This window comes from Triturus cristatus, chromosome 6, assembly GCF_964204655.1.
Source record: "Triturus cristatus chromosome 6, aTriCri1.1, whole genome shotgun sequence".
Classification (NCBI taxonomy): Eukaryota; Metazoa; Chordata; class Amphibia; order Caudata; family Salamandridae; genus Triturus; species Triturus cristatus.
This window is the reverse complement of record NC_140589.1, coordinates 1,427,972,019-1,427,990,185: the sequence shown is the minus strand read 5'-3', so window position 1 is coordinate 1,427,990,185 and position 18,167 is coordinate 1,427,972,019. Positions and strand designations below refer to the sequence as shown.

At 43.3% G+C, this 18,167-nt stretch overlaps 1 protein-coding gene across 2 annotated transcripts in view; it reads right to left on the bottom strand.

The window, feature by feature from the left end:
- The window catches only part of PCMT1 (protein-L-isoaspartate (D-aspartate) O-methyltransferase), a 278,511-nt gene that overhangs the window by 121,624 nt on the left and 138,720 nt on the right, over nt 1-18,167 (bottom strand). For both annotated transcript variants that reach the window (XM_085612478.1, XM_085612477.1), the window contains exon 4: nt 8,299-8,403. In XM_085612478.1, the coding sequence (XP_085468604.1) occupies nt 8,299-8,403 (105 nt within the window). The remainder of the gene's footprint in view (nt 1-8,298; nt 8,404-18,167) is intronic.

Here is an 18,167-nt window from a genome sequence, read left to right as displayed (position 1 = left end):
TGCGGTGCAGATGGCGATTCTTAAAGAACGAGCGCTGTCGCAAGGAAAACGCATGTTGGTGGTTACACCCATATCCTGCTCTAGAGGCAGTGACGAAAGCCAGTTTACCCAATTCTAAAGCTTTGCATCCACGTTGGATACAATAGGCCACTTCTTTGACATCGCCAGATGTCACCTATATCTTTGATGCCTCATTGCAGACTCAGGAGTACTTGCAGTATGAATTCGTTCATCCGGCTCCTCTGTCTTTGCGCCCGCTTGAAGATTACCATTGTGTCATTTACACTGACAGTTCGGCGCAACCGGCGACGGAATCGAAGCATGCCTATTCAGCGGCCTGCGCAATTGTAGCAGGTACTTTCGTGAATGGAGAATTCAAGTCTGATGTCGTGCATACGCTGTCATTGGGTCATTGTACCGCACAGTTGGCAGAGCTCCGTGCTTTAGTACTTGCACTGGAGTTTGCTGATCCTCTGGTTACTACTCTCATAGTGAGTGACTCGTTTTACTGTGTTCAGTCTTAACGACAATCTATTCTTTTGGTCTCAAAATGAAGATCGTGATTCCAAAGGTAGCACAATCAAGCATAAAATGCTTTGGGTTCGAGTGGCAGAACTTAAACCGCATCTGCCTCTCGTGAATGTAATTCACACTCTTGGTCACCAGCGAGTTGGTGTCCACACTGTCGGCAACAGCTTAGCTGACGAGGCAGCGAAAACAGCAGTGGCGACATATCTAGTAGCAGCAGTTACAAGATCCAAAAGTAAGATCGATGATGACATCTTGGCAGCTATTGCTGCTACAGAGAAGGGAAGTAAATACCCGAGAGGTTTCCCTTCTCGGTACCATTATCACTTAAGTCCTGATAACGTCCGTATGTGAGAATTAACGACGTTGGTGACAGATTGATTCCCAAAGCGGACTGCAGATCTTCCTTGATAACAGCGGCTCACGAGGGTATGGCCTCTGCCCATGCCGGCGTTTCAGCTACTGTTACTCTCTTACAACAGCGTTACTGGTGGCGCGGGTTGTATAAACAGGCTCGCACTTATGTTCTTGATTGTGACATTTGCCAGCAGATTAAACCTTCGACTGCTGCGCGTCCGCCACAAACTCAGTTGCATGTTTCTAATAAACCACTTGGGTGTGTTAATTTAGATCACTGCGGTCCTTTCTCCTCTGATACTGCTTATAAGTATATCTTAGTTGCAGTGGATTTGTGCACACATTTTCTTTGGGTATGGCCACAAAGGAGTGCCGATGCTCGTACTGTCATAAGGGATTTGCGTGTCTGTGTGAATTTTTGCGTGTGGTACCTTTCATTCTGATCAGGGCCCTGCGTTCGCCTCTAAGGCATACAAAGAAGCCATGAAATCTTTGGGGGTCCAAGTCAAATTTTCGTCTCCATACCGGCCTGAGGGTAATAGTGTAGTGGAGAGAATAAACCGTGACTTAAAGCAATCCCTGACAGCCAGGGTTTTAGGCACTGGCCGGAACTGGTTAGCCCATCTGTATAACGTTCAACGTGCACTTAATAATCTCCCTAGAAGGTCTCTGGGTGGGCGGACCCCATCCATTATGCTCTTTGGCATAAAAATGTTTGTCCCGGACCTTAATGGTCTAGACATGGCGGCGTCAGCCGCACCCTTTGACATAGATGATCACTGTGCTGTATTGTAGAATCTACAAGAGACCAGAGATGGTCTAGCAAAAGAACACTTGCCCTCCACATCTGATGCTGTGCTTCAGATTCCGGTAGTCGGCTGACTACCTAGAGTTGGAGACCTGGTCCGTGAGAAGGTGGAGAACAAGAAGGAGTTGGCCCCTCTTATTGTGCCCCGGTTCCAGTGCTTGGCGTGCAGGGTACACGAACTGTCATTTTACCTCCACTTCCTGGTCGCAAGGATAACAGGTACATCTCCATTGACAATGTCAAACTACAGCGAGTGTCCAATTCTTCTTAGTATGACTCCAGCGGTCTCTTGCCCTGCGATGCTGAGAAATTCTGTTTTGGCTCCGGCTTCTATCAGCATGCCTGATATTGCCATCGAGATGCATACAGTTACTAATCCATTGTTGCCACCACCGGCTGGTGGTCCACTTGAAGATACGGAGTATGCTTATCCCGCAGATGTATCATTGCCTGTTTTACAATCAACCGCAGTTAACCAGTCACGTTTCTCCTTTGACACCAACTATGACTTCCAGAGCTCCATCAAAAGTTTCTATTTTTGCTGTTTGGGTTAAAAGACATTTTTTAATTCCCCCTTGGACTTACATTTGGCTGGTGCTCATATGCATTTTTTTTGTTTATGTCCATTGGTTTCGTGGTGGTATTTTTTCGTCTTGTAAATGGACACTACCTGAAGGAAAGATCTACAATTAGACTAATTGATGGAACTTTGGCCCCACGCTCCTCATCACACATCATGAAGACGGACCAGACTTTTGTGAATATTACTGCCTGGCCTGTGTTAGATGGGATAGTGTGGGATGCTGTTAAATTTCCAATTCATGGACCCACTGAGGTTATTAATGCTCCAAATGTTCTTCGTGTTTCTATGGGGGATGTAGTGAAACAAAACATCCGCTCTGATGATTGGGATGTTCAGGCCATAGAGGCACTGTTTTCTGATTTGAAATATTATGCCGCATTTGATGCTGAAGATTTGTATTTAGACACTGCTAATTATGGGGAACTGTTTTGCTATCAACATTATGGCAATCATTTCCTACATAAGGCCAATACATTTCAAAAGTTTGTAAATTGTGCGCAATGCGAACATTGTTCGACGCCAATGCAAGGCAGCTCCAACACACTGGTGAACAAATTTGCATATTTTACTGATTTCAGTGTTTCAAAACCTGCCGCCTTTTATTTTAAAGTGGCAGCAGAGTCTTCCTCGAAGGTTAGGCTAACACATACTAAATTGTTGTATTCCAAATCCTTTTTGGATAAGTTGGCTATTGAGGGGTACGACCTGTGGAAAGCTACTATTGATCTTAAATCTGTTTGGGGTTCCAAGAAATGGCAGGCGCAAGGGACTGAGGCTCTGCATCATGCTTGCCTTATCCCAAACCACATGTTATTTTTGAATTCTACTATTTTTCAGACCACCTGCTTTGGATTGGCTACTTCTAAAAAGCCGAATTCCCCCTCTATTCCTGACCCGGGTGCTTTTCTAAATTGGGATAATCATACAGATCTGTCCCTTGATGCGTTGCAGTCATACATTTCTAATACATCCTTTAATATTTCCAAATTAAATTCGGGAAGGATGGTTAACATGGCAGACGAGCTCAGATTCCTGTCAACATCGTTTTCTGGGTCTGGAACCTGGGCATACGCAGATTCACGTAGACCCCCGCTTTGAATCTTTTCATTCTGTTACTACCTACTCTGTGGGGAAGTTATGCCAATCTTGGCTGCAACATTCCACCTTGGCGTCTGTTAAACTTCATTTATCTAAATTACATGACAAAATAGATTTGAATGATTTTATTAAGGGTCCTGTAGGTGGCAGGTCCAAAAGGTGGGTGTATGCTGTTTATAATGAAGTTTGGAAATTATCGCAAATTGAAGCAGCTTCCAGATTGAGAGCCATTGATGAAGCCAATTTGGAAAAAGTACTAGCTGTCATCGATAATAGCATTAACACCCTTTCCTCCAGAATTTACACATTAGATAATATTGTTTCATCTGTTGTTGATATTGTGAAGAATGATAGGTCTGTTTTGTATCATGGTCAGAATCAATTACGTTCTATAATGCAGTTTGCATGGACTTTGCAAACGTTAAAGGCTGGGAAAGTTCCCTGGGACTACATGAATACTTCGTCTTTATTCATTCCCTTTAATCTGACTGCGAAACAACAATTCATGTCCATGAAAGATGCAACATACTCATTACTGCATATGGAAAAGTTAGAACCTTCGCCTTTCTCTGTGGCCGAATTGAACTTCGCTGTGTGGCTTATCCACGGGTTAATCACATCACCATTTCCTTTGTTTAAGTTCAGTTTGTGCATGAAACATTATGCCCTAGGCAGGTATGAACAGTTGGGTAGGACTTTCCTGCAAGAAGTTTGGTCACTCCCATTTACATATAGGTGCATGAGAGAAGGTAAAGAGGTTTATTTGAAGGGTGAGGAATGCACTTCCACACCTGATTACTCTGCAGTCTGTAGGCACATCCAATTGCATGGTGCGTGCAACGTTCAGGCACCAAATTTAGCATGCATCCTGAAAGGTATTCCAGTGCCAGCTATTACACCCTCTTTCACGTTGCTAGCTAACGGTAGTTATTTGCTTTTAAAGAACGAGGCTTGCTGCGGGATGCTAGTGGGAATTCCCTACATTGTGACTGTATCACAGAGAGTAGACTGCTACAAAAATATCCTTTTCCCACCCCCGCATGGGCGGCTGGATGTATCCATCTGGCCTTCCATTCCCACCTTGAAAGCAGAGTTCAACAAGATGAGCAGAATAAGGGCTCCATTGTCTCAGAAAGAAGTCGCTCTGACTTCTTCCCGTGAAACATTTGTCCTTCACGTAGCAAATACCCGCACCGAGGTGCATGCACTTTTAAATACTGATCTCCCACTTCATTTCGGTACCCTGATTCAAACTATATTTAATACCTCGTCAACAACTAGCTTGGAGCATTTTTTCAAAATTGTGTGCTCCAGCCTCGTGACCTCCTTCCAAACTATTTTTGGTGTGATACCGGCATTTTTTCATTCTATTTTTTCCAGCGTTTTTGGCGGCCTCCCGTTGATTCTCGCCCTCACGGCTGGTGTGCTGTTGGTCTGCCTACTGCGCAATGGCTGCACAATTTGTTTCACACGACAGCCTGTCCCGGCTGCTCCATCTTCGTAACCGGATGCTTGAATATTATGGAACATTACCTCTGGCCACCTTAAGCATAGCCTATTGATTGTCCTTCCGGTTTTCCTACTTTACGTGCGTGCAACCTGTTTTTCATTGCCAGGATTGTCCATTCGAATGGGCTCTGGATTTGTGCTGGTCAAGCTCGGTGTCTCCTGCCCCGGATTACGATCGACTGATGAGTCCCTTAGTGACTCATGAGTTGGACTGTTCTGGAATCAGAATTATGGCCTGTGGAGCGGCACATGGAGTCCTAGGGAATTGGGACATCTGTACGGCAGCGTATGACTTCTTGGCAAGAAGTTATCTTGAAGAACTCGCCAGTTGTCCTCTGATTGTGCTAGAGGCCCCAGTTGTCGAGGAACATGTATGTTCGTTTACCTTGTTAGACTGGATGGCGGAAACTTTTACAGAACATTCCAATGACTTCCTCTTGGAAGCTGTCGCTACTTACTGTGCTTACACGTTGAGGGATTAACTTGGATGCCGTCCAACTTTCCTTGTACGACCCACACATTTTTTTTTTTGATTCGACATTTGGGCTGGCTGCGCCTTTGCAAGATGTTACGATTTTCCATTTCCTTTTTTTCCCTTCATTTTTTAAACTTTTTTTTTTTCGAACTTTCACTTCCCTTTATTTGGATTTTCAATACATGCACTTGGTTCCGCTCTGTCGAACTTGAACTCTGCGTTCTTTTAATTGTATCCCTAATAGTTCGTAGTCCGATCAAGGGTGGGTGTAGTGGAAACAGCGTTTTAGATACATACATTGCTATGTTAGCATAAGCGCCTTAGATGTTAGACACGCCATCTTGCCACTTTTGCACACAACACTGCAGATACATATTATTTGAAAAATGCTTGCTTGCCTTTTCTTCACATGAGAACTGTCTGTTGTTCACATCCCTAGACGTGCACTGCGACCTGGGTCTGAACATTGTGTGCAGAAACCGTCTGAGCCACCAAACAATGCATGTTTTTGAGTTCAGGTTGATCGGCCCACGCTCTAGCCATAACACGCACACAGCTGCAACTATCTGAAAGTCCAGAGCCTTTAATATTGCAGTTTGCATGCATTAGACACACATTCTGGAGAATAACTTTTCCAGGCGCAGAGCAAAGCTGATTCTGTGATGTGATTCACCTAAGTTGATCTTTACGGTATGGGGTTCCCCATTCAAACCTAGAGACCTTCTATTAGTATAATAATACTAGCTTACTAGCGAAGGGAGGGTGGTTGTATTCCACTATCATTTGTAATATGATTTCTCCCTTCATTTTCTATGGTATTGTAACAATGCTGATGGTTTTAATTTTAATCATTTGTCTGATTATGTTAGCCAAAGTACTGCATCTTAGGACACGTAGTTTATAAAATAAACATTTTAAACTTTACCGTGTCTCTGATTATTCTTCTTGTGGACGGATATGAGAATAATAACGAACAGGTATTTCAGATTCCCACCATTCCTGAGAGTACTCCAAGTCGCTTGTTCTGGGTTGTCTATACATTGGTAGCTTCGAGAGGATACGGAGAACGAATGGGACACTGATGCTAGTCGGATTGGGTTTCTGAGGTGAGTTTTTGGTACGCCGCAATTCACTGAGGTCCTGGTTTCCTGCGCATAGTTCTGTGCATGAGCAGAATCCCTGCAACACAGGGAAAAGTCTTCCTGGTCTGATGTAGAAATTGTTGTGCCCATTAACCGAATCTACATAGTAAGGAGTTGTTTTTTGATGACAATCTTAAAAATGCTAGAACCAAAGTCAATATCAGAGGGTTGATTTCCGCTGGTCTCATCAGAGCACCTCTCAGAACCAGCAGTGAAAGAAGCATATTATTACCCTGAATTGGCAGTGCTGACTGTCTACCATGAAACAAGGCACATATTGTACTGAGGGTGAATGGGTAGATAGGAGTAGGAATCTTCCAAATAAATCTAAGCCAGGAAATCATCCATTATTTATGAAGCAAAAGATCACCTGAAGGGTGGCTGTCGAGAAGTATTTTTTCCCCCAGGTTTTTGTGAGCATTTGAATGCCCATGGTAAGTTCCCATTCCCCCAACAGGAAGTTCCTGGAATTAAAGTGACATCCCCGCCTCCAGTGTTTCTGGCACATAACCTACTGCTCTTTTCAGAAGAAACTTTACAATATCCTTTTGGGTGTTTGTGCTTTTGGTTTTGTGTGAATTCGAGAGCAAGCCTGGATATATCTAGCAATCATCTGTCTGTTGATATATCTTTCCAGTCTGACACGTGACAATGAATCCTAAACATTATCCATCTAATGTTCTCCACTCCAATACCCAATGGCTTGCTTTGCTCTGTAGGAAAAGTATGCACAGCAATCATGGAGTGTGTCCAGAGACGTTACCCTTTCTGAATCAGTGCTTATTGCTTGTAATGCGTGATAAAGAGGTTCTGCTGATCAAAACACATGTCATTCCTGACCTGAAAGTAGAATTCCTGAGCCATTCAAATCGCCATAGAGCTGCTTCGATTTCCAGCTCTGCTTCCCTACTAGAAGAGAAATCCTGTGGATACAACATCTACAGAAGCATCAATGATCCAACTAGATGGATGCAAAAGTATTCAAATCTTTCTATTAGGCTGACATCAATTGCGGCAGAACAGTATGCAGGTATCGGAGGTATTTAACAGAACATGGTCTTTAAGATATACAGAATTCATTTTAATACTGAATGAAGAACACCAACAGGGGATGGTAAGACAGCAAGCTGTTTTTTAACTGTAGATGAGGAAAACAGGATGTACTATATAGATTCCAGCAGTAAAGACAGATTAGCATAAGGATCTCTGGACAAGGAATCATAGACCGAAACTGCCAAGGACTGTAGCACATTCTGCTCTGAATGACCAAATAATTATGCTTCAGTTTTATCATGCTTGTCACATAGCAAAACATTAACGGTCATGAGTGTCTATAATATATGGTGAACGTATTTAGTAAGCATAAACGTATGGACATTCTTGGAGAAATTACTACAATCAAATATTGCAAATGATAAATTCCAAAAAGGGTTTATAAACCTTATAGGCTCATAGTTATAATCAAGATTTTGGTTGAATTTATTAGCAGATAATCTGAACTGAAATGTTGTTTGAGCATAAATATACACCCCTATGTTCACATTCATGGTTCCCAGCCTGAGATCAAGGACTAATTCAAGCATGTGAATCTAGTAAAGATCCAATTCTGGAGAACTGTCATCAATTTACACACGCCTCTTTGCCAGTCACAACTATTGTACTATCTTCAATGAAACTGTGAAAGTTACTACTCGTTTCAATGCAACAACCTTTTATAAGGTGCAAATCTAAAACCACATTTTATTCCACATAAAAAGTACTCTTAATTTTAATATAAAATTCATTACCCATCTCTCACCATTCGTGCAAAGCATGCAGAAAGGATTCCACTTCCAGATCCTACATCCAGCGCTTTTGCTCCTTCGTACAGTTGGTCATGAAGAAGCTCTAATGCATAGGCGTGCTGAAAACAAAGAAAATGTTTGTCACTCTGCAATCTAAGGTACATATTTTACAGACGTAACACATCAAAATCATTAAATAATGTATTACGAGCGCTCAATAAAATGTATGTGCTCTAAGGCACCATTAAACAAATGATTGCTTTCTATAAGAAACCGGGTGCTTGCGAAAAGCTTAGGCTTCTTTAATTTGTTAATAAATTAATTCCATTACGTAAGACAAATTAGTTGCAAGTTCGGCTAAATTTGTTTTGTCAAGTCAGTTCCTCTAACTTGAGCTACACACATAACCAAAGGACTAACATTTTTATTAGATACCCCATCAGCAACAGTGCAATACAATTGCATAACGGAAAGTTATTTACCTGTAATACTACTAGTAAATGTATCTTACTACCATGATGCATATGTAATGGCCACTACGTGTGTAGCACTGATCCACTCTTTTTAGCGTAATCATACATTAAAGCAACCTTTTCAATCAGCTGTTAGCAACATATATAAGCCAGTGATCAGTGGAACTTGTATGCTACTTTCTTCACGTTGGAATGGCACCCTTGTACATCCCACCTGGGTAAAAAATGTCTTAACGCCAGAAGGGCCTCTTAATAGGCAGGGGCGTGGAATTCCTATAGTCAGACTATTAGGATATATTGTTTGGGGTCAAGGAAAATAAGTTTAAATGCTTTGTTCTTGAGACAAGTAGGCTCAACCCCCTTCAGAAAAAACACTGGCTGCCAATTTACAATACCACATTATGGATCAGGGAAGGGCATTGTCTGCAGGTAAGGCAATTATTTGTGTCCATATGTTACTGCTGTTCGAACTTGAATTTATGCTTCATTAATACAAAGTATTTCTTATTAGGATGAGCGCTCTAAGGAAATGTTGTAAGCTCAGTCTGCACTACTGACAGTGGTTCCTATGTAAAAATTAGCACACTAGTTTGCAAAGTTGAATATTGAGACTACATACAATGCACCCAGAATGCGCTCTAATTAGATGCAAATATCTGCAGAAGCTAAAAAGCAATACGGATGATCCTTTGCTTTCAAAATAAAATGTTCACAAGACAAATGCAACAAGAAAAATAAAACGTTTTGCTAAACTAATGTGAAATTGTAGGTAAAACGTCTCTGAAGCATCATTTAGTAAAATGTGTTGATGCATGCTACTATTTCATAAAAATATTCATAAAGGAAAATTAGTGCACCCCGTTTTGACAAAATAATGGGAAACATGAAAATAAGCAAGCATTGGCAAAGCCAATAGATCTTATATTAGTGGTCAGCCCTTTGGTTTTGTCAATGCAGGTCTTGTTTTGATATGGCTTTTGTAAAACTTTATGGGAGCAACCAGGTCTTTGCCATTATAACAAACATTGGCAAAAAGCAATAATATTTTTTGTCTCAAAAAAGCACACATTTTCACATTAGTCCCTAGCGCTGCACAAACCCACTTTGTCCGTCAATATGTTCCTTATGAAAGAGCAGAAGCCAGTTGATGGATAGAGAGATCATTTTATTAGAAACAAAAGTTCTAGGTTAACTCAAGACCAAATTAGAGACCCAATTCTTAAGAATGTCACAATATTGCAACCATGGTATATGATGTTCTTGCATTAGTGCAGGTTTATGGATTTCATGAATTCACAAGAATTTACAGAATTAGGCCAGGAAATCGTACTACTAGAAAATATTTGTGAATTGCTTTTAAGCATGAGCAAATATGCAGGTGTAGGTTTGATCATGTGATAATCTGTTGAGCGTATACAAGTACACTTTACCTACAAACACTTATTTTTTTTAACCAACCCTGGTAGAAGTTTTCCTTCTGCCATTGTCTGTAGTAAATTTCCAGAGTCTCATTCTGGGAAAAGATTAGAGAAGGGCTGGTAAAAAAAAAACCCTAATACATGCAATTTAGTAGGTTTGCGCAGACTCAATAGGGCATTTGAATCCTCAAACCATTGCTTTGCGCTACCTACAGCCCCAATATGTAGGTGTCCAGAAAGGAGCCAAAATAGGGAAATTGCTAGAATTCAAACCCTACTATAGTATGAGCCCTGGCAAAATCAGAAAAGCTAATATCAGAGCTTCTATATAACGAGATTGCTGCCATAATTGGCCTCTGCTCTATGTGGCACCAATGGGACAAGTGCATTATTTTTTTTCAGGACAAGCACATTTATAAAGTAACCTGTCCCATGGACAAGAAGATATTTATTAAATTCCACACCCCGGATAAGTCTACTGGAATTTTATATCTTTACACTGGTACACTATGCGATAAAAGGCCATTTCCAGAAATGGCCCAAAAGCAAAGCCATGAGCCTGCTATAGCTGTGCTCACCAGCACTGTAATACCTGTTCTGTTTGCACTTCAGCATTATCTACGGTTGCCCTTCACCATATGTGCCATATCCACTGGGAAGTGACCACTTTCAGAGTTAGTAACGTTATGGAAGAACATATATAAAGCATTTCAATGTTCTTGCTTATAAATTAGATATTTATACAGCAGGAAATCAGTATAAAAAAGTTAGCACCTCAAACAATTTCAGCAGATCTTGAGATATTAAGGGACAAAAGCGCCTCTGGTTGTGATATATTGTGGGGACTCATTCAGGGGTCTCAGGGCAATCAGGGTTACAGGGCTCCTATTCTGGAAATAGGAGTGTTTACCACTGGTGCCCTAGGTCTTAATCTTACTATTGAGCCCAAAACTGAGATCAGGTACACCTCTTTGGCACGTGACCGCCCTGAAGCGAAATCAACCAGTCCAAACTTTACTTAGGCAGGTGGTGTGGGGTTCTAGGTTCATAACTAGACTGTTAAGTCTGGAACTGAATCTTGGCAGTTTTCTAATCTTTTTTTTCTCTCTGTTTTGATTTTCCAAAGTCATCAAGACTAAAACGAAACATTATATTCTACACAGAAGACGGATAATCAATCAAGAGGTATAATTGATTAGAAAAATACCACTAATAAATCACAGCATCTTGAAATCAAGGTAAAAATCAAACATTAATTCTTTCAAATTGTTGTACGTTACCATGATTATTAATAGCCATTTCCATACCAGAAATATCAATAAATTTATACCAACATTCATTCACATGCGAAGGGTTACGGTCTAGCTATAATATTGCAATCTGAAATCTAGGAGAACAGCATCAAAGACAATACCCCTAAATCTTACCAGAAAGATTTCAGAATACCCTAGCAAAATTAATTCGGGTAACATGGCAATTTCTAATTTTAACAGCGGGCCAAGCTCCTATTCCATCTGTTGCCATCAGTTCTGTACAGTCTGCTTTGTAATCTGGACTGTGTTAGCATAGTTGGTATAACATCTAGGACATTTTGAATCAGCTGGATACCCCCACTTATGCAGCCTATCCGGCGTGTGATAAATATCCTGAATACATTTGTGAGAGTAAATTTTTAGCCTAAAAACATTCAGAAGCTTATAACTTAAACTTGTGCTGTACCTGCTTGGGTAAAATTAGTTTGAAGGAGCTTCCGGGACCATCCATCCAGAAATTTCTGAATATTTTTAGATTGCTTATACAAACAAAGAGCATAAACCTTAACAAAAATGCCATTATGTCCAATAGACAGCAGATACTCTAAGAAAGTAATGGGATTCTGATTGAACACTTGGCCTTTGAAATAATCCCTCATCTGCAAACTACTTAATACATCTCAAATCTGGAATTCAATAGGTTGATGACAATGTATTAAACTGGAGTAGAGAGCGGTCTACAAATAACTGGCCAACCATCTATTTTGTGCAAGAACAGTTATGGACTAACCCATCTGCTGAAAAAGAGTGAGAAGCATAGTTTATCCTAGCGGCTCCTTATCTGTGTGCCTCAGTACCCCGGTTCTCTGTCAAAACAAGCCTGGGGCGCCGCGAACAGATGTGCACCAGTTTGGGAACCACTGAAACATTGCCATTCAAAGTTCTCTGATATGTTCCTGAATCTCTGTTTTTGGTCTGCTTTTCCTTGAAGCGGGGTGCACCTCAACGAATTTCACAATTCGTGTGAGTCTTAATTTTCAGACTGAAAACTCTTTATTTGGAATGTTCATAAATAAGGTTTCTTTCCTCTAACAGCGTTTGTTTTCACAATGTATTTTCTGCACCAAGTCATCAGTAAAAGGAGCTAGAACATAAAAACGCTTATTTCTACAGAAGGGGATTCTAAAATGCGTCGCACTGGTTACATAAAGATAGTTATAACAGATGCATTATCCCACTATCAAAGAGTGAGTCGAAGCAATATCCTGATCTGTAGACCTCATGTAATCATGCAGTTACGCCCCCCCCCGGGGGGGGGGGGGGGGGGGGGGCAGATCTCGGCAATTTTTATTTAGTGGCCCACTAGACCACCAGGACTTCATTTGTGGGGAGTGGCCCCTTGGGCAAGGGTCACTCCCCTTTTGGGGCAATGTTTTTGGCTGTCTGCCCCCTGGGGGGAGGGGAGATAGGGGCAGATCTTGCCCTTTTTTTCCAAAATCGGGCACACTAGACCACCAGGGATTTATTTGTGGGGATTGGCCCTTGCAAGGGTTGCTCGCCTTTGGGGAGCATTCATTTGGCTGTTGGAGGCCGATTTTTTTGTTTTTTAAATGGCCACTAGACCACCAGGGATTGTTTAGTGTTATGTTGGGGTGCTGCCCCTCGGGCAAGGGTCGCTCCCCTTTATGGGATAATTATTGGGGCAACTTCTGCCCTCTTTGGGTGGCAGATCAGCAGTATGTTTTTATGCCCATATGCCCCCAAGGGGGGCAGAAGCCACTAGACACAAGGGTGTTTTAAATTTTGGTGTTGGGGAGTGACCTCTTGGGCAAGGGTTGCTCCCTTTACGGGGGTAAATATTTTATTTATACTGTTAGGCCCACTTACCCCTTAGCTTGGTTGGTAAATTGCGTGTGGACTGGTGCATTATTTGCATATGTGATTGTAACGTTTTTTTCTCCTTTTTATTCTAGTGTAAAGCTTTTGATTCTGGTTTGCGGTTTTCGGCAGTGGTTGTACTGCAGTTTTGCGTAATTGCATTTATTTGGTAAGATAAACATTTTTGTTGTGTTTACTCCAAATGAGTATTATTATCATGCATGAATGATTTTTTTTTTTTTTAAGTGGTTTCATAATGGCAGCATATTTGTTAGTGTTATGAGCATGAAATTCCTTGTGATGTGTTTTGCATTGTCTTATGTGTATTTTTCTTTTTTAGTGGGACATTGCTGATCCTTACTATGTCTGTGCAGAGTAGGTGGTGGTGAGTCTAGCCGCTTCTGTCAAGTGAGTGGTATAGTTTTGGAATTATAGGTCTTTGTGATAAGACACATTTTGTTTATTGCTTATCTTACAAAGTGTTTGTTGTTGTTGACTTGTTTGACACATTACCTTTGTTAGTAAGCATTACGGCTAGCCGCAGAACTACTGCTCAGCATGTGGTTGGAATGCCTTTTGAATCTTCCTCTGACCATGATTAGGAGACTGACAGTGAGTATGAGGGAGAGGAGGGAGGGGAAGATTCAGGCAGTGAGTTCTCTCCACATGGAATCATCGGATGATGAAGTCACTCTCAGTGCGGATGAAGTGCCTGTTTTAGAGGAGGTCACTGATGTGCAGATGGTGCAAGAGGCATCTGGATTGCAGCCTGGCGCTGCAAGGCTTCCCATTGGAAGTGCTGAACTCTGGGTTGATCCAAACATAGTGCAGCCGGTGTTGCCTGCCTTTAGTGTGGCTGCAGGGTGTAGAGTGGATTGTGAAAATATTTTGCCTATACAGTTTCAGTTGTTTATGGATGATGTATTTTTGGCTGAGATTGTTGAGCAGACTAATGTGTATGCTGAACTGATTTTGAGGGACAACAGTGCCGCACTTAGGCCCCACTCTAGAGCTACCTGGTGAACTCTCATAAATCTGGAAGAGATGAAGTTGCTTGATAAGGAAGCTGTCCATGGCTTCATATCGGTCTACCAGTCCCTTGATGGCAACAGCCATATTTTCCGCAATTAGGAGTCGTGATTGGTATTTACTTTTGCTTCGGATGCTGCATTTTGTTGATAATGCTTTGGCGTTGCCACAAGATCACCCTGACTGTGACTGACTTAAGATTTGGCCTGCTCTTGATCACTTTGTAGATTGATTTTCAGAGATCTATACTCCAGGGAAAGCAATAGCTATTGAAGAGTCTTTGGTCCTGTTCAAGGGCCGTTTGGTTTTTAGGCAGTACATTCCTGGCAAGAGGGCACGTTATGGAATTAAGCTGCATATGTTGTCTGAGAGTAGGACAGGATACGTCTAACTTCCGCGTGTACACTGGTAGGGATTCCACTATTGACCCCGCTGGTTGTCCGTCCAATTTTGGAGTTTCAGCGAAAATTGTGTGGGATCTTGTTAGAGGACTGTTTAACAGAGGCCACCATTTGTACCTTGATAACTTTTACTGCTGTGCAATTGTTTATGGACTTGTTCAAAGTGGACACTTTTGCTTGTGGCACAATCCGCTCTAACCGTAAAGGTTATCCAAAAGAGCTTGTTTGCACAAAACTTCAAAACAGTGCAGTTCCTTGCATAGTGATGAACTACTAGCTGTGAAATTTGTGGACAGGAGGGATGTGTACATGCTGACTACCATTCATGATGAGAGTACTTCACCTGTGGCTATTTGGGGTCAGATTGCTGAAGGGCGCGCAAACCTGTGTGCATTTTAGACTACAATAAGCACATGGGTGGTGTTGATAGAGTAGATCAGAGGTTGGAACCTTATACTAACTGCAAGCCTTACGAATAGCAGTGTAAGAAGTTGGCCATCCATCTCTTCAATTTAGCAACTTTCAATGCTTTTGTTGTGTACAAGGAGTGTTCTCCTGCGGCAAAGTTGACTTTTGTTCAGTTTCAGGAGTCTGTGATAGGCAGCCTTATTGTTGTGGAACAGGCAAGTGTTCCTAGAGTTGGAGTGGTGGAGGATGCGGCTAGATTGAAAGATCGCCACTTTCCTGATACAATTCCTCCCACGCCCAAAAAATACAAGCATTGGCATAGCCAATTGGTCTCGCCTTTAGGACCTTATAAGTGTTTCGCCAAACAACGGTTTATGATCTTGCACCAAGGATATTGTGCTGCATAACTAAATACTTATAAGGTCCCAAAAGTGAGACCTATTGGCTATGCCAATGCTTGTTAACCTTTATAGGAGGCTTCTCCGGGAGCAACGCTATTTTTATTAAAATCTCCTGACTTTTACTTGCCGCCTACCTGCACTGCCTCAAAGCGCCTCGGACCCGGCGCCCTGATCATCCCTGGCTGCCCTCTCTCCTGCACGCGACCAGACCGCCTCCGCTGACCGCCCCCTCCTCGCCTGACTCTCGGAGAGGGACGGGCGGCTCCTCCATCTTGGGCGGGTCTGGCCTCGGCGTTGCAGTTCTTTGGCTCCTCCCCCCCTGCCACGCCCCTTTGACCCTCCTCCCTCATGTGTCGTCCCCATATAACGGCTCCTGTCTTCCGGCGGCGCAGCGGGCGGGCACAGCGGGCGCGACGAAGGCGCGCCGAAGTTGCGCCTAAGTAAAGCCCGTCTGCGCCCGTCCGCGACAGGCCGGGACCAGGGGCCATACACCCTGCCCCTCATTTGGTCTATTCTTCCGCTCAACTTATAGCTCTATCTGTCTTTCCTTCTCCCCCCCTTTTTTCCTTACATCATTTACACTCACTTGGTATCCTCTCCTCCCCTTTGCCTCATTAGATACCTACCTCTTTCAACTCTTCCTTTTGTCCCACTACATTATCCCCGGTTTCTCGTCCCCCCCCTGCTCCCACTGTGGCCTCTGCCTACTTATTGAATACCCGGTCTGCAGTCAAACACCAGACAGCACTCTTTAATCTTCTGACTACTGATTCTCCTGACTTTTTATTTCTGACTGAAACCTGGTTCACTGCCGACTCTCTTCCTGATCTTTTAGCCATCCTCCCCGACACCTATTATGCCCTCCGAGCTGATCGCTCGGATGGCAGGGCCGGTGGAGGGGTGGCGATGATCGTCCGGTCGACATTTAAATTTCAACTCCTCTCTCACTCCCTCATATCTAACGTGGACTGCCTTGTGGCCCGTTCTCTTAATCTTCCCTCTCCTCTCACTGTTGTCCTTGTTTACCGTCCCCCCCCAATCGATGCCTTCTTTCGTAGCCTCTATTCAGGATCTTCTAGCCACCTTGGTGGTCAACAACTCCTCCGTACTATTTCTCGGAGATTTCAATTTCTGGTCAGGAGATCCAAAGGAAGATCTCCCTTCCAAAGACTTTTCTGCCACTCTTCACTGTTTGAATCTCACTTCCCATGTCACAGCCTCTACCCACGTACAAGGTCATACCCTTGACCAAATCTGGTCTTCTCGTCCCCTTGCTTCACCCCCCTCTATCTCCCCTTGTGTTTGGTCGGATCACCATATTATTTCCTTTTCTATTCACTTGGGTGTGGTCGATAAGCCCTCTCTTCCCAAAAATCTCCTTGCCCGTAATTGGAATCAGACCGACCTTGACTCTCTTTCACTGGTTTCCTCCGCTCCTGATCTTACTAACCTCCCCCTTGAGTCCCAGGCCAATGCCATCAGCACATGGCTTTCCTCTTCGTGCGATCGAGTGGCCCCGCTAAAAAAGATCAAGGCGGTCCGCCCTTACGATGCGCACAAATGGTTTTCTCCAGAGCTTAAAGCTTTAAAACTCGACCTCAGGCGGTCGGAACGTCTCTGGAGACGGCAGTACTCTCCCTCTCTGCGCGTTAAATATAAAACACTCCTCACTGAGTACAAACAAGCTATTCTTGTGGCCAAAACCTCCTATTTTACTGAGAGAGTAGCTCTCTCTGCAAACAAATCCCATGAAATCTTTTCCCTGGTTCACAATCTTGCCACCTCCGATCGTTCTTCCCCCGGTTTGGTTCCCTCTCAGTCCCTCTGTTTGTCACTCAATGACTTTTTTATAGACAAGATTGTGAAGATTAAAGCTAACATTCCGACTGTACCTCAACCTATCTCTATGTGCGATGTTACCTCCCCGCTTTCTTCCCTCGCCACTTTCCCCCCTATCTCTCTTGATCTATTCTACAACTACTTGATCAAGGTTAAATCTGGTTCCCCTGCAGACTGTGCTCCGGCGCGCATCCTTAAAACTCTTTTTACCGCCTCTCCTGTTCCCCCGCTCACTCTACTCAATTCTTCTTTGGCTTCTGGCTCTGTTCCTTGATCATTTAAATCCGCCGTTGTTCTCCCCATCCTAAAAAAACCTGGTCTGGATCCCTCCCTCCCTGCTCATTTCCGACCTATCTCCCTTCTCCCCTATTTAGCTAAGATCCTCGAGACCCATGTCACCTCTTGCCTCTCCTCGTATATCGAGGATAATGGCCTCCTCGCTTCCCATCAGGCGGGCTTTCGCTCAGGTCACTCAACGGAGGCAGTGGTTCTCGCGGTTCTGGATGAACTCAAGGGGAAGGCCGATTCCAACCTCCCCCAAGCCCTGGTCCTTCTCGATCTGTCCGCTGCGTTCGACACGGTTGACCATTCCATTCTTCTCGCCCGTGTCAGCGCAGCGGGCATTCGGGGGGCGGCCTTCTCCTGGCCGGCATCCTTCCTTCGGGATAGGTACCAGGCGGTTCATCTCTCCGGTTTCTCTGCCCCTCCCCACCCGGTCACTTGTGGTGTTCCCCAGGGTTCCTCTCTTTCCCCCCTTCTCTTTAATCTTTACATCTGTCCCCT